At 40.6% G+C, this 26,433-nt stretch overlaps 1 protein-coding gene across 2 annotated transcripts in view; it reads right to left on the reverse strand.

Moving 5' to 3' along the window:
- Nucleotides 1-648: 648 nt before the first annotated feature.
- Nucleotides 649-26,433, reverse strand: part of LOC124789693 (phosphoacetylglucosamine mutase) — a 149,434-nt gene continuing 123,649 nt past the window's right edge. For both annotated transcript variants that reach the window (XM_047257135.1, XM_047257136.1), the window contains 5 exons: nt 24,305-24,417; nt 12,441-12,598; nt 1,520-1,697; nt 884-999; nt 649-804 (listed from right to left, as the gene is read on the reverse strand). In XM_047257135.1, coding sequence (XP_047113091.1) covers nt 693-804; nt 884-999; nt 1,520-1,697; nt 12,441-12,598; nt 24,305-24,417 — 677 coding nt within the window. In that variant the 3' untranslated portion in view covers nt 649-692. The remainder of the gene's footprint in view (nt 805-883; nt 1,000-1,519; nt 1,698-12,440; nt 12,599-24,304; nt 24,418-26,433) is intronic.

The following is a 26,433-nucleotide window of genomic DNA, read 5'->3' on the forward strand; positions in this document are numbered from 1 at the left end:
TCCTGTTCAAATTTGACATGATACAGTTGCAGCAACTACACACATATTTTGATCCATACACTAGATTGTAAAAATTGGCAGCAGTGATAGTGCATGAAGCAGAACTAGCATCTGAGCTTGTTTTCAAACTTACATAGTGACAAATTCACTGAGCCAACTTCTAATAAGGTTCTGGTGTGAATTGTGAGCATATTAAGTGCAGCTCATAAGGAAAGCATTAAACAATAACAAAGTTTGCCATTAAGCAGATGTCCACATTTATGCTTTAACCACTTAGCTGCAGTGATGTTTTTGGTTTAATTTAACGTGTTCATCAGTTTTTGCTTTTTTCTGGGGAGCAAAAAGGATGATCTCTCAAATGTGTGTTTTGAATATGTAATTTGTGGTCGTAGCAAGTTGGTAAATAGCCCTATTACCTTTTACCCAGACACCAGTTTCAATTTTTGCTGTAACAGCATGTAATGAAATGCATTACCAAAAATTATTGCTTAAACATTGTACATTTAATTTCTTTCACTTAAATTTTATACAAATTTTGTGTTTTTTAAGCCTGGACCACATGAAAATGTAAAACAGGTGTTTGACTGCATAACATTTTTAATGTTACTTAACACTGATCTTTCACATCAGGAAAAGGAAGCTACACAATTGATATTCAGAATTTTATTCCACAATATTCTGATTCATTACATTCAAACTGTGAACTCTGAAACAGCTTCAGCCACTTTTTGAGCCAGTTCATCACAATGTTCTCTAGTATCAGCCTCAGCATAAACACGGACAACATCCTCTGTGCCAGAAGGCCTGCAAGTAATTCACAAAAACACTGAAAATCTGAAACAGTATGGACTCTCAAAATTAACAACTATTAAGTTATACTCACCGAATGAAAGCCCTTCCACTGGGGTACTGAGATACAAGCTGATCCACTCTGTCTTGAAGACCCAAAGGTGATACACATTTCCGCTCAGCATCAGCAGTCTTAATTAAATTACGATCCTATTAAAAACAGACCAAACACAATGTAACCTTGCCTCAAAAGAGTGTATATAGTGTGTTCCTTGTAGAAAAACTAGCATGACAAATCAATCCTTAACTCAAAAGTTGCTGTAGTAGGTAAAGGGGGACCAAAGTTTGATCTGATGTTAAACATAGGCCAACTTTTGTGTTCAGAAAATTGTATTTTCAAACGTTGAGAACTGACTTGACATGTTATTGCTAAAGGTGCTTTTTACATATGTCTGTCTCAGTGGAAATGTCAAAAATTATCACAGCTGTCGTTTGTACTGCTGCAATTCATGATTTAGTATTTCATTGGGTAAATTTTTTACTGTAACTTTTAGACGGCAGAGGCAAGTAAGTTTTACTTGAGTAACTATAAATGGCATTCACTACCAAATGCTTAGAAGGGTGATATGTCCTTCCCACAGTTATATCTTCTCCTTGGCTGTTTGCTTTACTAATCTACTCACATGAAGTTTAAATCATTAATGGACAACAGGTAATAAATATTTCTCACCTTGACAGTGACCTTGAGTAGCTTGTTAGGCAAATCTGTATAGGCTGCAGCCCAGTCCATAACAGACCATCCACGTGCACTTAGCACAGCCTCTACTAGCAGGAGGTCAGATAGTGCATCTCCAGTTGCTTGATTGATTAGTTTCATGGTTGCAAGGAGTTGCTGTGCAGCATCATTACTAAAACATGAATATATACATGGAATCAAAAGCTGTTTAACAGTGCTGTGAATGTTTTGATGTCCTTTCAGTAACTTCATGTAAAGTCCACATACTACAGGGTTATTACAAATGATTGAAGCGATTTCACAGCTCTACAATAACTTTATTATTTGAGATATTTTCACAATGCTTTGCACACACATACAAAAACTCAAAGTTTTTTTAGGCATTCGCAAATGTTCGATATGTGCCCCTTTAGTTATTCGGCAGACATCAAGCCAATAATCAAGCTCCTCCCACACTCGGCGCAGCATGTCCCCATCAATGAGTTCGAAAGCATCGTTGATGCGAGCTCGCAGTTCTGGCATGTTTCTTGGTAGAGGAGGACTGAATCTTTCACATAACCCTACAGAAAGAAATCGCATGGGGTTAAGTCGGGAGAGCGTGGAGGCCATGACATGAATTGCTGATCATGATCTCCACCACGACCGATCCATCGGTTTTCCAATCTCCTGTTTAAGAAATGCCGAACATCATGATGGAAGTGCGGTGGAGCACCATCCTGTTGAAAGATGAAGTCGACGCTGTCGGTCTCCAGTTGTGGCATGAGCCAATTTTCCAGCACGTCCAGATACACGGGTCCTGTAACGTTTTTTTTCGCAGAAGAAAAAGGGGCCGTAAACTTTAAACCATGAGATTGCACAAAACACGTTAACTTTTGGCGACTTTGCTGCACGAATGCGTGAGGATTCTCTACCGCCCAGATTCGCACATTGTGTCTGTTCACTTCACCATTAAGAAAAAATGTTGCTTCATCACTGAAAACAAGTTTCGCACCGAACGCATCCTCTTCCATGAGCTGTTGCAACCGTGCCGAAAATTCAAAGCGTTTGACTTTGTCATCGGGTGTCAGGGCTTGTAGCAATTGTAAATGGTAAGGCTTCTGCTTTAGCCTTTTCCGTAAGATTTTCCAAACCGTCGGCTGTGGTACGTTTAGCTCCCTGCTTGCTTTATTCGTCAACTTCCACGGGCTACGCGTGAAACTTGCCGCACGCATTCAACCGTTTCTTCACTCACTGCAGGTCGACCCGTTGATTTCTCCTTACAGAGGCATCCAGAAGCTTTAAACTGCACATACCATCGCCAAATGGAGTTAGCAGTTGGTGGATCTTTGTTGAACTTCGCCCTGAAGTGTCGTTGCACTGTTATGACTGACTGATGTGAGTGCATTTCAAGCACGACATACGCTTTCTCGGCTCCTGTCGCCATTTTGTCTCACTGCGCTCTCAAGCGCTCTGGCGGCAGAAACCTGAAGTGCGGCTTCAGCCGAACAAAACTTTGAGTTTTTCTACGTATCTGTAATGTGTCGTGACCATGTCAATGAATGGAGCTACAGTGAATTTATGAAATCGCTTCAATCATTTGTAATAGCCCTGTATATTGTTTTGTCTGAAAATAGTTCTATTGCCTGTTATCTCAACTGAATGTACATTAGTTATGTGACAATCTAGTATCATTTAAAACTATAGTTGCATCAATAAACTCAGAATTTTACCAGTGTGATATTTGGAATGTTACAAGCAATGAAAGTTGAAGACTACATTTTATCCATATTTATTTGACTTAAATGAACTCAAAATATTTGATGGAAACTGTTTTTCTTAATACAGTAAATTTGTTGTAAAATTGTATTGTAATTTCAATGCAAGATCAGTTCTAACTTCACTGCATTGTCCTGTTGTAATCCTTGGAAGCTCAAAAGTTGCTTAATGAACATGTTACTACCTCTGGCACTACTTACGAGCTGAAGGAGTGTAAAGTTAATACACAAAGCTGTATAGATATATGGTCGGATTCTGATACGATTCCAAATGTTAAGAAATGTAGAATCTTGCAGTTTTAATATATAATGAGTCTCAATTGGGAACAGTCGACTCACACAAATACCTGGGTGTACCATTTTTATACTGGAATGATAAAAAATGGCATAAAGCAAATTGCGTTTCTTACTTGAAACAACATAAGCACTCCCTAACCAATTACAAATATTGACAGTTTTTAGTCAGGACATATTTCCTGACTTGCTTCACTCTTCAGAGGGCAGACTTAGCCATCTACTGATGAAAGCAGTATCTAGTTAAATCGGGATTCTGAAGCAATGAGAGCATTCTCCGAAATTCTTGTAGTAAGCTCATCATTTTATCAACTGTAGACTGAAAATGAAATCCATTCTAAGTGCCACAAATGAAAAAAATATTGTTTAATCAAAATGTGGGCTATGCACCTAACACTACTCAGTTACTGTATTTACTCGAATCTAAGCCGCACTTTTTTTCCCGTTTTTGTAATCCAAAAAACAGCCTGCGGCTTAGAATCGAGTACAAAGTAAGCGGAAATTCTGTAAAATGTTGGTAGGTGCCACCACAATTAACTTCTGCCCTCGAATGTATGTAGCGCTACAGAGGCATGTTTTGCAGGCACAAAGATAAACACTAGCGCCAAAACAATTAAGATTGGAGACTAAATTTTTTCTCCGCCCCGAGTTTCGACCACTGCTTTTTCATACATTATCCAACGAAGTAAATACAAATTCCGTATTGTTCATCTTCGAATGTAGCAGCCTTTCAATATGCTATGAAAATCTGACTGGCAAGACTGTTTGGGATGTTTGTCAATATGGCCAACTCTACGATCTGAATTTTTTCATACTTGTGACAAGAGATGGTTGCTAATAGGAACTTTTATGAATTGTGAATCACATGCAGTATTCTCTTCACCATAATAATACAAATATAAACATTTTGCCATGTATTCTTTCGTGTTTGCTGCTATCTCAATGAAATCCTGTCTGCCTAATAAACTACGAAACTAGAATGAGACAACAGCAAACGCGGAAGAATATACAAATGCCATGTTTATATTCGTATTATTCTTACGCCGAATAGTGATACAGTCAGAAATGAAGCACGACAACTGACTAGATTTTTAAATCTAAGATGACTCTAATTTCTGTCCAGAATGTAATGTACTAAAGAGGCGTCTGCAAAGATTTTCAAACAAAGAAAAATTTTCACTAAACTCTCCTTCACATCTTCTATCACATGCAGTCTATTATTTGGTTCTTGTTGATGATTATCAAAGAAAGCAGCAGTGTGAGTAACAACAAATAGCAGTCTCTTGCCATTGTTTCGCTAATGAGACGATTCTTATTCTTTTTTTGTTGGAAGCGGCGGTAGCGCGCACAAAAGCAAGACATGCCGCCAGCAGCGACAGGTCGAAAACACTCATTATCAAAATGCGACAAGCAATGCAAGACACAGTACAATAATGCATTTTCAGCTTAGAGTGACATAAACACCTATAACAAAGAGAATGGCACTTATCAGATCAAAGAAAAATAAGCAATCAATTCAAACCAGACGAAGCACGTGAAAAAGGAAGGGTACCCGTATAAATACAGACGGAGCACCTGACACATAGCAATGGCTACCTGGTAAAGCTTAACTGTTAAGCTTATGACTCGAACCAAACTACTGTAGCTGTATCGTCATTCATTCGATCTAAATTGTGTCTCATATTACAATGGACCAACTTTGTTTCGATTAGGAGGTTCGGCCTAAAACTTTTCTCTCCCCTTGAATTTCGAGTCTCAAATTTCAGGTGTGGCTTAGATTCGGGAAATTTTTTTTTCCTTGATTTCGAATCTCATTTTTCAGGTGCAGCTTAGATTCGAGTAAATACAGTAAATCTAGGCTACCTGATATTTACTGTGGAAGTGGTTTGAATAATTGCCACAAGAATGCATCTGAGTCATGTGCCAGAGGCCCAGAACTGCCACATTAGCCATTGCTGTTAGTTTGAGTTTACGATTCCATGGTGCAGGAAATGTTTGTTTATTAATAAAATGTTTGTTTAGTGCAGTGTAGTGCTATTATGGACATGGTAAAGAAAAGCTGTGAAGGAACTGTTCTCAACTCAAGAAAAAACTGTGAGTCAAAGGGGAATCCAACCAGAACATTATGCTACCTGAAAAACAACCTCAACCTGCTGAGAAGTGTGAGGTCCCCTTAGACCGAGTCAGAGTTTTATGTAATGTTCGTCACAGAAGACCGTTTTTGACAACAGTGATGAAAAGGGAGATTTCTCCGACTTCACCAAGGCAGCAAAAGACTAAATCTGAGAATTTCAAAGTTTTCTCGGATGAAAAAAATACTACTTTTGGTGAATCAGCACCATGGAAACAGAAAAATGGGCTCAAGAAAGGAGTTAAAAGGTAAATAACTGAAGAATTGGAAACTGGGAAGGAGATTGAACAATAAGAAAAAAGATGATTTGGAAAAGTGGTTGTTATAGTGACAGGCATTGTCTACAGACTGGTTTCTAAGTGGGAAATGATTGGTACTAACTATTATTTCGACACTGATCTGTGGACTGTGTCTTGTGACAAGTGTTTTTATTGTGTGCAGCTCCAATAAAGTGTGTCTACTGTCACCTTAAAAGTAAAAGAATGTTTTGTTCTGATTTGCTCATCAAGCTGCTTCATAGTTTTATTATTAAGATAATTTTTAAGATCTCATAACCTGAGATGCACAGAAATCTTTATATTTGTACTTACCATGTAAGTAAGACAGATTCGAGCTGCGGAAGCATGATTTGAGAGTTGTTTACCTGAGAAATGTTATGTCATATCTAATAATGAATAAATATAGTATGGAAGTTTTGGTAGAATGTAAACAAATTGAGAGTGAAAGTAAGAAAGTAACAACACCAAATAAACATGCGTGTGTGTGTGTGTGTGTGTGTGTGTGTGTGTGTGTGTGTGTGTGTGTGTGTGGGGAAGGGGGGGGGGAGATGATTGGTGATTTACCATAACAGTCTACCTGAAATAACATATTGCCAAATGTATTCTTTGGTAATCATTACTGAATACCCTACTTTTAAGGAATATAGATCTATTCCTGTGATCTCTGTTACTTTGTACGTCAAAATAAAAAATCTTACAGCAGGAGCCACTATTTCATTTATGGTATTTCAACAATTTAGTTTTGTTTTCTCACAGAACAATATTTGTCACTATTCCTGCTTATTTCTAACAGGGTTTTTAATAAATTATCTTCCTTCAGCTATAAGTTGCAATACAAATTTGGGAACTTCCAGTGGAGGGAAGCAGTCAAAATCTGTTGTTGCTATGATTGTTCCCTTCTGTTCTAGAGTACTGTGAACAGTTTCCTTTTATGCTGAAACTTATGTGGAGTTGCTTAGGTCCATTGTTTCTATCACTGTAAGGAGGACAAACTTAAAAAGTTATTGATGAGACTACACAATGAAATGTATGCTGTTGTACTGCATTTACAAAATCATATTTGTTGTGTCTAGACAAGACAGCCTAGACACAATGAGAGGAAGCCGAAAGGCACGCGCTTAAACTCACGCAGGCTGGCGTGAGGTCTGAAACAGGATACGTAATGAATGCTATAAAGAAAAGTACGTAGCTGCTGGAATACTTAACTTTAATCCACAATTGGTGAACATTGGTCTTGTTGATACAGGATTATCATCTCTATATAACTTGGTGATGGTGCCTTGCTAGGTCGTAGCAATTGACTTAGCTGAAGGCTATGCTAACTATCGTCTCGGCAAATGAGAGTGTATTGGTCAGTGAACTGTAGCTAGCTACGTCGGCTGTACAACTAGGGCGAGTGCTAGTACGTCTCTCTAGACCTGCCGTGTGGTGGCGCTCGGTCTGCGATCACTGACAGTGGCGACACGCGGGTCCGACGTATACTACCGGACCGCGGCCGATTTAAAAGCTACCACCTAGTAAGTGTGGTGTCTGGCGGTGACACCACAATATTATTGAAAACTTAGGCATTCTGCTGAGGTATACCAGCTTTGGTCCCTCATTACTACTGCACAACACTTATTAATCCTCGAGCGGAACACGAGAGGGCTCACAGCGTATTTGTACACATGTAAAAAGTAGTTGTGTTTTTGTTACCAAGATAAACATGTAGGAGCAAAATCTTAGTTTAGTTAAAAATGATAAACTTTCATTATATCACTCTGATGCTGCTTACAGTGTTACCCAACAGTATTGACACATTCGAAGCCTTAAATAGCGCAGATGCATCAGACCACAGCCAACCACTTATTTGACTGCTAATTATCTCATAAACAACTGCCTCATTGTGGGATTGTGCAACTAACTCAGAATCTGTGTCATTTTCTTACACAGATCTTTCATTTTTTTCTCACCTAGCTTGCCATTGGTTTGATATTACTGCTGCTCAATTGGACGTATGACAGCAGAAGTTAGCAATGTGCCAGATGAAGAAATAGGTATGGACTCACAGCAACAATGGAACAGTACAACAGACTTATTTGTGGTTGGTGCACTTTATACATAGGAGTGTCCGTTCAAGGGTTAAAGTCACATTTCCACAGGCAATGAAAACTTGCACAATCATCCGCCCCCACCACCACTGCCTCAGAAGCCACATGTGCAGTCAGAATTCTACTGGAATTGTTTTCAACATGTCAACTCCAATAAACCATGTGGATGAAAAAGTAATTTTGGAGATTGTAGGTCAAGGGTACAGAAATGTTAATGAACACAAATGAAAGTATTTTGAACAGAAAATCAACTGTTGTTTGAAGAGTAAATGAATGAATAAAACTTTATTTTGATTCCTATTGAGCCATATTTCTTGTTCCGTACAGAAGGCAGATACCCATGTCAGATGACATGGAAACTTGCGTTAACACATTAGCGACGTGTGTTGCCATATGGCAATGTTTGTAACACTTTTTTAAAATCGTTGATTCCACGACATCAAGGAAGCGAGAGTGTTGGCAGCACTGGATTCCGTTCCGCAAGACTGTAAAGATCACAACAATGCAACATTTTTAACAATACATTTACATTCTGCGGCATAAGCAGTGTTGGAAGTCGTCGTTTGCTGAGTGATGAAGAAAAATGGAGTATAAGTTCGAGTAAGTATGATTTACACAGTAACTTACGATATATAATTTGCTTTTTTAGTATGGTTGTGCTTTAAATACTCAAATATATATTCTTTGGAGGTTACTGCTTGCTGTGAAATAAATTAGGCCATTTGAACGTCGGTGTTGCCATATGGCAATGCTAGGCGCTTGTACTCAGTAAAAAGATGAATTTTCTCTTTTTCATTTTAGAAGAGGTTTCTCGCTTGTTGAGGTGCTGGAGATTCTTTATAATGACGATATTGAAGGTGATGTGTTTGTTGAGTCCCCAGATCCGAATGTAGACATAGATGAAAATTCGGGAAATGAACATGTTGTCGGGTAAGTATGCCTATCATTGGTTTGTAATTGTTTATATACTGATGCCGACTTTATTATGATTTGCTATTTCATTTCTTATTTTTATAGATTATTAGACAACCTGTCCTCTCGTCAACTACGAGCTAATGCTGAAAATGATCCCAAATAACGGAAGGATCGGTGTTGATTATGAGCACTGTAACCCACCGGCACCATAAATGCGTACTGCACAAGATCCAATTGTACCTGAATGTTAGATGTCGCCATACAAAACAGTTGGATTTTGTATAATAAAGCAAGAAACCAAACTATATCAAGAGAGAAGTAGCAGCAGTGTACTTGCAAAGACACCAAGCTTTACCAAAAGGAGCCGAGAGACCACCTGCATCAAGGGCATGTTCCGACAGCCACATATAAGATTCAATTAGGTTTGATAAGACTGACCACCTCATCCAGCACACAGAAGGAAAGAAGAATAAAAGGTGTGCACACAAGGACTGTAAATCTATTGTGAGAACAATGTGTTCAAAGTGTGATGTGGGATTGTGTATTGACTGTTTTCACGTAAAATAATGCTGAGTTCAAGGTTTGATTTTTGATTATTAATTGTACTGTGTTATAAAGTATCAATCGTATGGTGAAGACTGAATAATAAATTTGCACAAAACTTGTATATGTAATAAGAAATTTCAATAACCTACTTATTTTAGTTGAAGTTGTAATCCATATAAATTTAGGTAGTGAAGGCGCCTAGCGTTGCCATATGGCAACATCAAATATCTCGCTAATGGCGGTAATGACTTTCGTTGAAACAACTCTGTTGTGTCATTTATGCCTTTTACAGACATACTAACGAAAACAAATTTTTAAAAATCACGAAAAAATTAATTCCGGTGCTAATGGGTTAAGCTGCATGTAACACCAAGGTACCTGACAGCTGGAGATTCTCTCAGTGTGTTATGCTAGCTGCTACTTACAGTAACCAATAACAGATTGGAAAGTAAAATTCTAATCTAAACAGTACTCTCCTTTGAAACTTCCTGGCAGATTAAAACTGTGTGCCGGACCTGAGACTCGAACTCGGGACCCTTGCCTTTCGCAGGCAAATGCTCTGCCAACTGAGTTCTGCAAGGTTCGCAGGAGAGCTTCTGTAAAGTTTGGAAGGTAGGAGACGAGGTACTGGCAGAAGTAAAGCTGTGAGATTGGGGCGTGAGTCGTGCTTGGGTAGCTCAGTTGGCAGAGCACTTATCCGCGAAAGGCAAAGGTCCCGAGTTCGGGTCTCAGTCCGGCACACAGTTTTAATCTGCCAGGAAGTTTCATATCAGCGCACACTCCGCTGCAGAGTGAAAATCTCATTCTGGAGTACTCTCCTTTGTTTTAATTCTTAGTGACAGTTCTGTACTTAATTTTGTACCAAATGTTGTACTATTTTCCATATCCAGTCATCATTCAGTGATTTCACCAGTAAAAACATAGTTGAGAGTTGCACGGGATTTTTATTTAGGTCAAGAGTAGCAGTCTCCAGCATACTTATTTTCCAGGAACACTATACACAATCATGACTTGATTGCAGTGTACATCGAAAACATCTGCACGAGTTAAGTGCATGGTACACACAATTATATGAGTGTGGATAAATGACAATTATGGCTAGAATCATACCACAGTGTAACAAATCTAAGAGTTAAGACCAAACTTCAGTGACTGTAAAACATAAGCTATCTAAGAGCATTCTTCATCTACTACTCATGAGGAGGAAAGCTGTTTTATTCAATCTTGATCACTTTTGTTCAAGGCACTGATCTAACATCATAATAAAATAAGTATCACATTTTTAGTTATCAAATGTAATGACATGTAGAATGGGACATTATTGTGTATTCACAACTGAAGATCAAATGCTGTATCATTATTGTCATGTACATCGTGACAGATTTACTATATGCTGTATTTGTTCCTGATTTATAATTGAATGGAGATTTTGGTTATGGGTTGTCACATATCTGATTATGATGTCGCAACACAGTTGAAGATGATTTGGTTATGACAAACTAGTAGTGTAATAAATTAATACAGCTGTATGTAACAATGAACTTTTCAACAATTATTCAGATGGAAAAACCACACATGAACCAAAGAACTAAATTAATATCCTGAACTTGCTATTGCACACACTACATGTAGCTAGGAGCCCCAACATTGCAAGTGCAGTATCTTGCAATGTAGCATTCTGTGTCATTGGCTGACTACAGCACAGTGTGGCATTTCCACTGTCGAGTATGTGACAGGAGCCCACCTCCTTTCTTAAAATACCCAGATGGAGGGAGCTCTGCTGGTAACATCATTCCTTCAGTGTTGTGCATTCAACTGGCACAGCCTCTGCACCAGTCATTGGTGAAATGTATGGCTAAGTTACTCCAGCCACATCAAACAGCATAACTGACTAACCAAAGCTGCTGATCTACAAGTCATCAGCTAGCCCTGATGTTCTTGCCACTGCTTGACACTCCAGCCAGTCTCAGAGTGTCCCAGGTTTGACATGGTCCTTGCACACTTCTTGCCAGCATCGCAGAGTGCCAGCAGTACTCTACCAGCTGCTGCTGTCTCAGCATACTGCTGGGGATGTTACAATTGGCACATAGGCCACTACTGTCGAAGTACTGTATGGAAGGAGTCAAGTAATAAACAATGTTCCTGTTGAGTAAGCATTCCTGTCTCTGTGCCTGCGGCAATACTGTAGAACACGTCCCACAGCTTTCTGTTAAAGCCACTCCACAGCCAGAGCCGGCCCTTCCATAACAATTATAATCATTCTATTAAAAATAATACAACTGTACTTAAATATAGTAAATTATTTGCAAGATTGTACTGTAATTACAATGAAAGATCAGTTCTAACTTCACTGCATTGTCCTATTGTAATCCGTGGAAGCTTAAAGGTTACACAAAGAACATATTACATATAAAATCTTGCAGTTCACTAAATATCTTCAATTACGACATAATGAGTCATAATTGGGGACAGCCAACTCATACAAATACCTGGGTGTATCTTTTTGTCCAAGAATGAAACGGAATGATCACAGAGGCATAAAGCAAATGGGGGAATTCGTGTCACTGGCAGGATGATGGGAAAACGCAATCAGTTTAGAAAGGAGATCAATTACAAAACACTCATACAACCTATTGTAAAATAGGGTCGACAAAGGATACTGAATGTATACAAAGAAGGGCAGTATGAATAGTCACACATTTACTTAACCTGAGAGAGACTGTCATAAATATGAAGAAAAAAAACCTGAACTGGCAGAGCTTGGAGATAAATGCCAACTATCCCACGAAAGCTTACTTTTATAGTTTCAAGAGCCAGTATTAAGTGAGGTGAGTTGTGAACATCCAGTAATTTGGACTACTGTGATTTTTGTTTCAGCCTGTTTCAGAATATAACAAAATATATTACCTAGAATCTGCAGCAGATTTTATTATAAGCTCATCAGCTTTCTGTCCAAACAATACAGTTCCATGGCCATTGGCTTCAAAATATACACCAATATCAAATTCTTGCGCCTTGTGATGCAGATGTTTGACACCAGTTGGTACACATACTACTGGGACATGCTGAAAGGAAATATTTAATTTACAATATTTTAATGTCATGTGGAACACAGTGCTGGCACTAGGTGTATTATACTGTATAACAATAACTTTCGTATCTCTACATGAAAGTTTGTTAATTACAAAAAGTCTCTTGATACAGATAGATTGTAAGAGTAATGCTCTTAACAGTGTGCATTCTGATGTGAATAGTGCCACATGGAATTACCCTGTATCAGAGGTATAACACTGCAAAGATTACGGCAAAATGCACGCCGATTCTGAGCCATGTTACGATAGACATGAAAGGTGAGAAACAAGGATTGCTAGAGTTTAAGAACAAGTTGACAACACCTGAACAAAGAACACAAACTCAGTGAGGAAAGATTGGGTGAAGGAATAGGTTATGGCTTTATTGCAAGAACCATTGTGAGACAAGTCAAGATAGCTTCAGTTATTGAAACACAGTTCATACACAGCCCACCATAAATTAAGAAATTAATGACAATCACAGCACATGGTGCAAAACAACTTTTCATGTGTTCTTCCTTTGTTTTGTGTAAGTAAATACTGCAGGAAGTGAATCTACCAAGAAGAGAGGGTTGTTAGGAAAAAAGAGGGAGGGAAGGGCATTGTGGAAAAGGGGAGAGGCCTTAATTACATCACAATGAGAATTTTTACGGATTGCTTGATGAGGAACAAAAACGAGTGGGCTGCTCAGCAACCCATCTGCATTACAGACAGCAAGGTGACTCAAAAGTCTGTTACCCTCTCGACTAAATATATAATATATATATATAATGGGTGACACACAGATAGTTTACTTGAGGTGTCCGATGGCACATTATCAGCAAGTAAACTGGTTGTGTTGGTCCTAGGCTCTTTGCTTGAGAAGCACTTAGGTCTGAGCAGACACTAATTGCAAACACAGCTCTGCTGTGCAATACCTCTGTCCCCACATCACACCAATTCTTTCGGTATCCTGGCAGGCCATGAGTAGGATTGTCTATGGCCTTATTGCCACACAGGAACTGTCGAACTGTTTGGACACAGTTTAAAGACCCCTGGAAGTAATGGACTGGCAAAACAAAACTTGGTTAAATACACAATGAAGCTTAGGTACCTAACTGTTATTATGACCTTTCCATTTGAGACTACAATATGCTCAACAATGGATCCTAAAGGGGGGTGAGGTGGAGTTGAGAGAAATAAGATAAAATGGGGTGTATACCAATGTATCAATGAATATATTCAATTTTTGAGAATATTTAGTAAATGGATGGATAAAAAATCTACTCATCAAGTGGCACTAGGAGAACACACATATAAAGGTACGTAAATTTGCAAGCTTTCAGAGGCAGTGGCCCGTTCTTCTGGAAAAAGGGTTGAAGGAGAAGGATTTGTCAAGTTTAGGATATGGGAAGAGTTCAGAAAAGTTGCCCAGAACCCCAGATCAGGTGCGACTTATCGGACTGGATCAGAAAGAAAGACTGATTGTTTGTAACTGCATCAGACGAGATTTGAAAACCTGGGAGCTTGTAGGTAGAAAATGGAACAATATGCAATATAGAGATCACTGAAAAAAAAAATAGTCCACAAATTAATAAGAGTTGGAAAGCTAAGTGCATTGTATGTGGTAGAGGGGGGGATAGACAGGCCAGAAAATAAAACATGTAGAAAACTAAAAGAGAGTAAGTAAAGGAATAGTTACAGGGAAGAAACGCTGAGACCAAACAAGTTAACATAAATTAAGGCCAGGCCACGTGGGTGGTGACAATCAAGGGCATAATGTAATGCCAGTTCCCACTTGCGGAGTGCTGAGAAAAACTGGTGTCTAGGGGAAGAATCCACATGATACCTGTGTTGAAAGAGGCACCAAAGTCTTAACTGTCATGTTGTAGAGCATTCTCTGCAACAAGTCTTACAGTGGGGACAGTCACAGGGGTAGGAGCCACAGGATACGAAAATGGATGTAGAAGGAGCATAGGGTCTGAGTCCAGGTGTGGTGAACAAAATTACAGACACAATGGATATCATTTCAGGTCAGGATTTTAGGAAGTCACTGCCTTGTCGAAATAGCTAATTAATACATTTAAGACCAGAAAAATATTTATTGATGAGGGTTGTACTCCAAACTAGTTTTTTTTGGAGGGATCAAAAGTGTACCAGGATTGGACATGGTGGCCTTGCAGATGCAGACACTTTACAGCACTGCATTATCATTCTCACCTCATCCTTCACTGCACATAATTACCTCAACAGCCTAGTTCAATAGGAGATATCCCAGGTCATCATGCCCAATCCTGGTACTCATGATCCTCTTTAAAAAAAGGTACTTCATGAAAGCTATGACTTCCTAAAAACATGCACTGAAATGAGGTCCATTCCATCCAACACTTTGCTCACTCCTAGAATAGCTTTTTGTTGCCCTCCCAATCTCCAAAATATCCTTGTCAGACCCTAGGCTCCTTCTGTCAAGTAAATGGTAAAACATATACTACCAAAGGGGGAGCCAACTGTGAAATGGCACGTGCAATGTATCACCTGCTATGTAAACTCTGTTTCGTCACTTTTTACACTGGCATGACTACCACCAAGTTACCAGTTGGGATGAATGGGTTTAGACAGAGGGTATATACTGGCAACAGACAGTATCCTGTGACACAGCATGCTCTACAACATGACAGTCATGACAAAGGTGCCTGTTGCACAACACTTGTCACAGGGATTCTTCCCCTCGACACCAGTTTCTCAGAATTCCGCAGGTGGGAACTGGCATGTGCTGGCATATGTCCTCCCCCACCCACCTGGCCTTAATTTATGTTAACCTGTCTGGTCTCAGCACTTCTTCTCAGTGACTTCCTTTATTTACTCCTTTTAGTTTTCTATGTATTTTATTTTCTGAGCTGTCTTATGTCCCCTGCACCACCTATACCACATACAATGTACTTAGCTTTTATTAACTTGTGCACAATATTTTTTTCAGTAATCTCTAAATTGCATAATACCCTATTTTCCACCTTTTTAAGTTCTCAGTTTTCAAATCTCGTCTGATGCAGTCCCTAACAACCAGTATTTCCTTCTCAGCCAGTCTAGTGAGTATTACCTGACCTGTAGTTCTGGACAACTTTTCTGAACTTGCCTCATTTCCTACATCTCACAAGTCCTTTCCCTTCACCCCTCTTCCTTCTCCTTCAATCCTTCTGCCAGAAGAAGGAGCCACAGTCTCTGAAAGCTTGCAAATGTTTACATCTTTATAGGTGTATTTTCCTACTGCCACTTTTTGAGTAGATCTTTTATCCATTCAATTACATTATATTTACGATAATTGGTTATTTTTGTTGATATATTAGCCCATGCGACCATCATTCCTTCTCGCATAAGCCCCCTGCCAGTCTTTGTTGTGTAGATAAATAATCTGAACTATATTTTTATCATGAATTTATATTTTTATCATGAATTTACATTTAAAAAAAGACACTGTATATTTTAAAAATGTAATTTATTGTAAATCTGTAATTTTAAAAATGTTACCTAGTTCTGATGAAAGTAATTTCATGAGATTGGAATGAAGAAAGAATTTGTATTGTGGCACATGTAGTTTGAGAGTGATGTGAGAACAAATCTGCTGTCGAGTACAGCAATGGATTGGATTGTTTTGTTTTAGGGCACAAAAACAACTGGGGTCATAAGTGTCCAAGTCAAAACTATAGAAGACGAAGACAGAGAGGAGTTAAAAAACGACTACATGTCAGTCTCAATCGATGTAAGAGAACACAGCTAAAAACAGGGACATGGAGAAAGGTCTACAAAATACGCCATAGAGAAATGGAGGTCCAGAACTAAAAATTAAATGACCTACACCATATTGCTACGATGGATAAAAAGTAAAACGTGGTTGACAGCCCACATTGTTCGCTAAAACGGCCGATAAATCCGACAGCAAACCCAAGTGGGAACGCAAACGGTTAAAAAATGGGCATTCCTCAGGAAATGGCGGACAGTTAAAACCTGGGCACAATGTGCACAAAGTAGTGGGGGAGCACCACCTAACAAATGGCGATGGCTAAAAAGGCAGTGTCCAATATGCAACCTAGTTAAAATGAACTCCTCCCATCAGGAGGGCCAAGTGGAGGTCGTCCGAGCCGCTGGGAGAGGCTTAATAATCTGGAGCTTATTCCCATGATGGGAGGACCAATGGCAATACCAAAGTCACACCCCCTCCTGACAGATGGCAACACAGAGATCATTGGAGGGAATATACGAACTAGTGGGATGAGGTACGAGGACTGCAGTCTTGGCAGCACTGTCAGCACCCTCGTTCTCTGGCAGCAAGAGTGAGCAAAAGGCAGTTTTCCTGGACCTCTTGCACTAAGGGATGGGTGGTGTACAGTGCAGAGAGACTCTGAAAGGCGCTGAGTGAGTCTGAGCAGGGGACACAATTGAAAAGCCTATGTCAACAGATGTACTCCGTGGCCTGATACAGGGCGAAGAGCTTTGCTGTAAATACTGAGCAGTGTGCCGGAAGCCAACACCAAAAAACACTGGTGCCAATGACGAAGACACATCTGACACCATGGTCAGTTCAAGAGCCATCAGTGTACACAAAAGTATTATCACAAAGTTCCATGCGAAGGTCGTGAAATTGAAGGTGATAGAGCGAGGCTGGAGTACTGTCCTTAGGAAGCGAATGAAGGCCAAGGTGAACACAGGCCGCTGCATGAAACCAAGGTGGTAAAGGGTTCACACCACCAGGAAAGTAGCAGGTATTGTGAAGTTAAGCCGCCTGAGCAAGAGCCAAAAGCAGACCCCAGGAAGTAACAGAGAAGAGGGATGCACCCCATACTGGCGATCAGAGGAGTCACTGAAGAAGGAGGTATAGGATGGGTGGACATGCTTGGCAGACAAACGGCATGCATACCTGTCGAGGAGAAAGTCACGTCGGTAGGACTGATAGTTCAGCAGCTTCAGCATACGGTCTCTCAACTGGGCTAGCATAGAAAGCGGCATGGCCAAACGAATGCCACAATGGTGGATAGTATTGAGATGGCATAAGAGGGATAGATGTGCAGACGCATATAAAAAGCACCCATAGTCCAGTTTTGAGTAAACAAGGGACTGGTACAAACAGAGGAGGGTGGTTCAACTTGCACCCTAGGAAGCACCATTGAGGAGACGTAGGACATCGAGGAACCATGTACAGTGGGCTGCCAGGTAAGACACAAGGGAGGACCAAGAGTGTTTCCTATTGAGCATGAGCTCCAAGAATTTCACAGTTTCAATGAATGGAAGGGCGACAGACCCAAGATGTAAAGATGTTAGGAGAAAACAACTGCGCTGCCAAGAATCATACAAATGGTTTTGTCAGTGAAAAAATGAAAGCAATTGTCGATGATCCATGAGTAAAGGTAATTGAGACATTGCTGAAGACGCCAGTCAATGAGACAGGTCCATGGAGAACTGCAATAGATGGCAACAAAAAGCGAGCCGGAGATGCCCAGCAGAAGGCAGACCATTACAAGGTTAATGGCGATAGCAAAGAGGATGGCACTCTGAACGGAACCCGGAGGCACAGCATTTTCCTGGATAAAGGTGTCCGTCGAGGCAGAACTCACATGCACCTCGAAAACTCAAGTCTTTTAAAAAGTCTTCAAGGAAACTGGGCAGGCAGCCATGGAAGCCCCACGTGTAAAGAGTATAGAGGATATCAGTTCTCTAGCAGGTGTTGTAGGCCTTCTCCAAATCGAAAAACGTGGCCACAGTCTGAGATTTCTGCAGAAAACCATTCGTGACATGGGTGGACAAAGTGACAAGATGCTCAACTGCTGGATGGCACACTCGAAATCCACACTGTGCAGTGATTAGAAAATTGCAAGACTTGAGCCATCATACCAGCCATGGATGAATCATACGTTCCATAACCTTGCAAACACAGCTGGTGAAAGAGATGGGACGGTAGCTAGAAGGAAGGTGTTTGTCCTTACCGGGCTTGAGTATGGATATGACAGTGGCTCCACGCCAGCATCTGGGAAACATGCCCTCTGCGCAGAGGTGGTTGTATGTATTAAGCAGAAAATACTTACCAGCAAGAGAAAGGTACTGCAATATCTCAGTGTTAACAGCATCTGGCTCTGGGGTGGAGGATCGAGATGAACTAAGAGCGTGATCTAGCTCCGTCATAGTAAAGGAAGCATTGTAGCACACACGTCTCTGAGAAGAGAAGGGTTTGCCCGAGCCTCCTCTGCTCGTTTCTAATGGAGGAAGGCAGGGTGACAGTGGGAAGAGCTCGAAATTTCCGCAAAATGGTGGCCAAAGGTGTTGGAGATAGTAATAGTGTCCATGATGACATCGTCTGCTAATGTCAAGCCAGAAATGGATCTTGGTTCCAGCGAGCCGTCGGAGGTTGTCCCACACGTCAGAGGAGGGGTAGACTGTTAAAAGAACTAGCGAATGAAATCCAACTAGCTTTTTTGCTATCACGAAGTACGTGACAACACTGTGCATGCATCTGTTTATAATGAATACAGTTTGTCATCATAGTATGACAGTTAAAAATGTGGAAAGCACATCTCCACACACGAATTACATCACGGCATGCCTCAGCCCACCATGGGACTGGAACACAGCATGGTAAAGAGGAAGTGCGAGGAATGGAACATTCTGCAGCGGTAAGGATAACTTTTGTTAAGATATTGCACCTGGTCATCACAACTGGGGAAATATTGTTATTCAAGGGTCGCCATGGACGAATAAAGCCACCAGTCAGCTTTTGTAAGCTGCCATTTGGGTGTGCATGCAGGAGGGATAGGAGTCAGCAAACGGATAGCACATGGGAAATGATCGCTAGAGTATGTGTCAAAAAGAACAGACTACTCAAGACAATGGGCAAGCTGAGCAGTGCAGAAGGATGGGTACAAATGGGAATAAGTGTATGAGGAGTCAGAAAGGAATGTAGGTGCTCCTGTGTTAAGGCAGAAGAGGTTAAGTCAATTAAGGTCGGCCAAGAGGGCACCTCTGTGACTGGTTCTGGAAGAACCCCAAAGAAGGTGGTGCGCACTGAAGTCACTGAGCAGCAGAAATGGGTGAGGATCTGCCCAATAAGCTGGAGAAAGTCTGCCCTGGTGACATCGAATGACAGAGGGATATAAACGGTACAAAGCAAAAACTTCAGGTGAGGAAGGAAAATGTGAACTGCAACAGCTTGAAGACTGGTTGTCAGGGAGATGCGTTGACTATGAACGTCATCCTGTATGAGCAGCATGGCTCCCCGATGAGATGGTATGCTGACCTCACTGGGAAGGTCTAAATGGACAAGGAAGAAATGTGAAAGCTCAAAGCAGTTGTGAGGACACAATTTTGTTTCCTGAAGTCAGAGTCCAAGGGGACACTGCAATTCTAAAAGCAGCCATAAATCCTCTTTGTTGGACCGAAGGCCATGAACGTTCCACTGGAAGAGGGTCATGATGAAGAAAAAATGAAGGTGTGTCACCTAGGCGACTGCTGAGTGTCAGCCTGCGAAGACTCGCTGTTACAGTTTACAAAGGCAGAAAGATCCTGCTCCATGAGGCCCAAGAAGCATCAGCTTTCTTGTGATGTCGGTCAGTCAGTCAGCTGAGTCCAATGCAGAAAAATGATTGGTGGTCCGCACCGGTGACACGGAGGTCAGTTGGATGAAGGTATCGCATGGTGACATTGTCGAAGAGATTCTTCGAGTTGGCGAAGGAGAAGACTGTTTGCCTTTGTTGGACATCTTCAAGCCTTTCTGGTTGGCAGAGGAAGACTCAAGTGTTCGTTGGCTCGAGGGATGTAGGAAGTCTTCACAGGAATACCACTCCTGTCCTTTGTGGCCTGCAGGTTGTGTAGCTGGTGACTTCACCCCTCGAGGCAAGAGTTTGATGGCTTGTTGCACAGCTAGACAAGGCGACAGCGAGGCTACCTTGACACTGGGTAATTTCACAACCTCAGAACTGAATTTGAGGCCACATGTCTGCATGGCCATGTCCTTCATGGAGTGAGATGTAGCAAGAACAGTACTATAAGTGCCAGACAGTAGAACACAGAGTTTGCGACTAGCCGATAACTTGCGAGTGACCAGGTAAGGAATGTTTTCTTTTACCTGGATCTCCTGGACAGCCCGCTCATAAAGATACAGGGGAAAACCTCGAGAGGAGGCAGCATGGCCGCTGCTGTAGTTGATACCGCGGGGAGAAGGAGGTGGACAATCGCCCTCGTGCACATCCCTACCACAGGTTACACATTTGGTCAGGTATCGAAAAGACATTAAAGTGTGGTTTAAACAATTACACTCATAGCAGTACATCGAGGTCAGAATGTATGGTCGCTCTGTGATAATGTCATGGTCTGCTTTGATCTTGGATCGGAGCACCACTTTACCAAAGGTGAGGAAAAGAGTGCGGGTTGGACACTAAGGAGGAATCCAGCTTTTTCATCACCCAATGGACGGCAATGACACCCTGATCAGAGAGGTATGATTTGGTTTTGGCCTCAGTCAGTCCATTGAGCAGCCTAGTGTAAATAACACCATGGGAAGAATTCAGAGTTCTATGGGCCTCAACACAAACAGGATAGCCGAGGAGTAGCAAAGCAGCAAGCAGTTGTTGTGCTTGAGAATCAGAAGTGGTCTCCAAAAGCAATGAGCCATTCTGTGAACAAGAGCAGGATTTCACAGGGGCGGCAATTGCATCAACACATTTCTGATAATAAACGGATTTACCGTTGCAGAGGATTGACAGTCTTCAGTACGTGAAACCACGAGGAACCATAGTGCAGCTGGAAGGGTCTTTGAATCACTAGCCTCATTCCATTAACGTTTCGTAGACATTGTTTGTGAAGATGATTGGCTCATTGTGAGAAAATCCCCCGTGATTGCCAGTGTCTTCGGCAGCAGGCTCCTTCCAACTGGCGGCCCCCTTCACAAGGGGGCGCACCCGCCTTAGGTGACCGTTCACACCTCAGGTCACACCTCCTGAACACCTGACAAAGGGACCAGTTGGCAATATGGGAAGGTGGCAGCTCAGGCAATCAACCCTCCCTTGCCCTGGCCTGTACTAGGGTGTACGTGCAAACCCTACCTGTTGACCCGTGCAGGGAATTATACGTTACCCAGTCACTTGTTACATGTCAGACTTGTGGGCTGGCCTTCATGAATGCACAGGGAGGAATAAGAAAAAGAGGAACCTCAAACGTCGAAGCAGAGGAAGGACAGAAGAAGGTACAGAAGGAAAGGAAATAGGAATGAGAAACGGTGGTGAGATCATTCTTATGTTAGCAACGGACAGTGTGGAACATTCCCAAAGGGAGGGGAAAAAGAATTGCAAGAGGATATACATGCAGCATGAAAGGGAAATTAATGTCTGAAGATGGTCTTGTACGCCGAAAACCGGTTAACAATAAAAGTAATATTGTAGAACAAAAGCAAACTGGTGCTTTTCATTTATTAACTGTATATAGACTTAACTGTGCAAATATCATACTGGCTCAGTCACTAATGTAGTGTTAAGTGAACAAATGCACTAAGACATCAGCACAACAGGATGTATGTTTTATATTTGTGGTATTTTATGTTTTACATGGTGATGTTCCTTGCAATCTTTCATTATGAAATGACAGATCACTATGTGACTTGCAATTTATAAGGATGATGAAGTTCAGTTAATGTGTTACAAGGTACATTGTAATGCTTCAGTAGTGTGTACAGTGTTTAAATGAGATCATTTATGAGGTCTGTTCAAAAAATTCCGGGACATTTGTAATTTTGCACCCATGGTGTGTGAAGCGAAATGCAGTTGGCGTCCCTGCAAATGCCAGTGTTTAAACTGTCAGAAGTTTCATTGTTGTAAGTCTGTTAGTTATTGATGAAGGTTTCTCGGGACTCCAGCAGGGTGGTAGCATTGATATTTCACGACATTTCAGGAAGTGTCATACTACCCATCTTCTGGCAATGTGTCAAAATTTGCAGAGAGCGGGCTATTTATAAGCCCGGTCACCCCACTCCACTAGACCTCGGGTGGCTGCGGTGGACCAGCGGCATGCACATGGTGCCTCGGCGGCCGCGTTCAGTTTTCGGTGTAAGCATTCTGTCTGCGTCCACGGCGGAGGACGCTGACGGGCGCGCTCCTGACGGATTGTTAGTTATTGTACGGTGCTGTGTTGAGTAGAACATTGTGTTGCACAGTTTGTGAATTTTGAGATGGCAAAGTTAGGGGAGCAATGCATCTGCATTAAATTTTGCGTGAAACAGAAGAAAGCCGTTACAGAGACACACCAAATGATGCAGGAAGCCTTCGGTGATGAATGCTTAAGCTGTGTACTCTATGTTAAGAACGGTTCACATAGTTCATGTCAGGAACTTTTATTAAATTCTGTGTGCAAATTGAAGACCACTGTCTGAGAGATTGCAGAAGAATGTAACATGTCAGTTGCATCATGTCATGAAATCCTGACACAGTATCTTGGAATGCATCGTGTTGCCGCCAAGTTCATCCCATGGCTCATGAGTCAAGACCAGAAAGACCTCCACCTCACAGTCTGTGAAGATCTTTTGGATCACACTAATGATTACGAGATGTTCCTTAAGAGCAGTCTAACTGGCGATGAGACATGGGTCTACGGTTATGATGTTGAGACCAAGGCTCAATCTTCACAATGGGTCAGGAAAGGTTCTCCACAACCAAAATAAACTCGTCAGGTAAGGTCAAATGTCAAAGCTATGCTGATAGTTTTCTTTGACTTTGAAGGATTGTTTCATCATGAATCCATGTACCACAGGGACAAACCGTTAATTGATGGTACTATCAGGACGTGTTGCGATACCTACGACAAAATGTGATAAAGAAACAGCCTGAAATGTGGTGAGATGGCTCTTGCATCACGATAATGCACCTGCATGATCATCCCTGTTGGTACATGACAACTGCACAAAAAATGAAATCTGTTTGCTGCCTCATCCTCTGTATTCTCCAGAACTTGCCTCTGCGAACTTTTTTTTTTTTATTTCCAAAGTTGAAAACCCCATTGAAAGGATGAAGATCTGCAATGACAGACGAGATAAAAGAAAATTTGCAGATGGTGCTTCGCACAATCCAGCATGAGGCACAATAAAACTGCACCTGGAAGTGGAAATGGCATTGGGAGTGATGTATCAATTGTGCAGGAGTGTTTCTGGAAGGGGACTATGCACAGTGAGTAAAGGAAAACCGTAGAAAAATTTTGTGGACGAAGTTCCAGAATTTTGTGAACAGACCTTGTATGTATTAAGCCCCTTAACTTTGAATGTTTGTTTATTAAACTTTAAGATTTGTAACTCAGAGATACATACAAGCGAGCCAATCTGTCTCTCTGTGAAATCAACAAATTTCGAAATCAAATCTTCCTTTTCTTATAAACATCAAACTTACACATTCCAAAAGTTTACATAAATCAATATTAATTTCAAGTAACTCTGAAGTGAGAGGCCTGTTAGTCTTATCAGAACACCATATACAACTGCTGCTGTGACTGGTATACTGAGGTTTATGGTGAGACAAGAGTTGCAAGTCATTTTAATTATGGCATGTGTCAATTTGCTTTCTTCCAAAAATTTTGAAACACTGTTCTTGGGTTTTCTTTTTGTTCCTTAATTCTAAAGAACAGAATAATTAAAGTATTTCACAAAGTTATTTGTTTTACAGAATTACAGCAGACTTTAGCCAAACACAATAAACAAATTACCAGAGTCTGTGATATGTATTTTGTTGAATTTCCATTAGCATAAGCAGTCTGCACAAGTCCCAATCGCAAGCTTAAACCACTTTCTCGAACAAGATCCATTAAGTAACCAGCCACTAGAAAGAAACCAAAGAACTTAAATTAGTAGTTCTTTAAATATAATATTCAAAGTACAGCTGATATAAATTATTCACTGAATAGTTATTATACAATAACAACAAAGTGTCAAATGAAAGTTATTCTGTTTTTGTGCCTAGAAAACAAAAAATCAGAGGAATGTAATCAGCACATGCACCAATTATTACTACATAGTTCTCAAAATTATTTTTTGTAAAAGAAAACATGATCTGCAGGCATCACAGACATCATGAATAATATTTCTTAATAGCCCGTAAAGCTGCTCTATGTTCATTTTTTTCTGTCATGACTAACAACAGGACACAAAATTTTCTAATTCAAGGCAATAGCAGTGACAAAATTGGAATGTGCCATTTCTATGTAAGAAATTCTCAACCACTGACTCTTTCACTAGTAAAACACTTCCATTACATACGTTAAAATTTTGTATTACTGCATTAAGTCAGACAATGACTTTACTATTACAGTTATGTTTCCCATGTTGTCTTTTCTACAATACTGCAATATAAACATGTGAAAAAATACACATTGTAAAGCAAGCATCTTGTAAATGGCAGGGAACCCTGGATAAGACTAAGACACTGACCCCATAGAGCTTATGCTGTAAGAAACCAACAATGTTCTACTACCATCCCCATATCACAGCTAGAGAGGACTAGAAATAATAGAAACAAAAATCAATTCTCGCCAAGCAGTGTATCGGAATTAGTTCCTGGTTTGTACACTGTTTGGAGGATGCTTTTATATAGCTGTGTACGTCAAGTGGGTGGTAGTGGTAGTGGTGGTGGTGGTGGTGGTGGTGGTGGTGGTGGTGCCAAGACATAATACGATGGATATAATGGAGGCAGGTCTTGTCCTACGAAAAGATATGTTAATGTTCTGTTGAATAAAAGTGGTTCACCCATACATTGGCATACAATGGTAATTTGGAAAGTAGCGTCTGTTTCCGTACTGCACAGGAAAGAGAACATACAGTATATAGTGTGCATTAATAAGTTGTCTGGATCACTACATAATAGCAGTCACAGGGAAGATCACTGTCCCTTTGTGATAAATCCTGTTGCTGTGAAGTATGCACTGTGAATCTATTGCAGTGGAAGGCAGGATGAGGGGAGACAACAGAGAGAGAGAAAAAAATTCACCAACTTCTGAGAGACACAGCTGGGCAGCCACAGTGCTATTTTCCCCAGCAAGAAGTGAAATGCAGTAATGCGAATGGTGACTATGTAGGGCATCCATCATCCATAGAATGAGAATGTTTACGAATGCCAGTGGTCACTAGTTTGAGCATGTGATGTAAACGATATGTTTTTTATGTAGTGGTTATATCACAATAATAGTGACTACAAAGGGACACTGATCAACTAGCACAAGAAATGCACAAAAAAGTTAAGAAAATATGTGAACAACAATCCCAAAATTACTAGTCAGTTCTGATTATGTTTGATGAACAGTTTTATACGGAGTAGTAAGTGACAGACAAGTTTCGTGTTCATTAAATGTCCATAATTCTTTCTGAAGATCATAAGTTCCACCGAGTCATTTTGGCTCTCATGTTTCAGCTATGATAAATGGATAAAGGTGGTTGTTTTCTAAATAACATTGCTACAGTTTATGAAACATTGTTTCCGTACGTGTACCTCCACCTAAACAATAGTCAGTGAAATGAGCTCTTTATCAGTTCACCACAGTAACCTGTGAAATGATACCAAATTTATCTTCAAAGGAAATTATAGTCATTCAGTGTCTTTTGAGACAGGAAAGGCATACTGTTAATTCACAGGAGCGCCTTAATCCCACAGGAAATTAAGTCAAGATATAGCCTACTCTGGAATAATTGATGTTTGTATAAATAGCAGCACTCTCTAGCCAGGAGTTCAGTTCTGTTCTGGCATACACTGATGTTTGTAATAAACATGCTTTTACTGTGAAGTGTTGTACTTCACTGATGATCCTGCTTCCAACGTTGGACTTGAACGCTGTTACAAGATGTC

The sequence above is a fragment of the Schistocerca piceifrons genome, chromosome 3 (assembly GCF_021461385.2).
Source record: "Schistocerca piceifrons isolate TAMUIC-IGC-003096 chromosome 3, iqSchPice1.1, whole genome shotgun sequence".
Lineage (NCBI taxonomy): Eukaryota > Metazoa > Arthropoda > Insecta > Orthoptera > Acrididae > Schistocerca > Schistocerca piceifrons.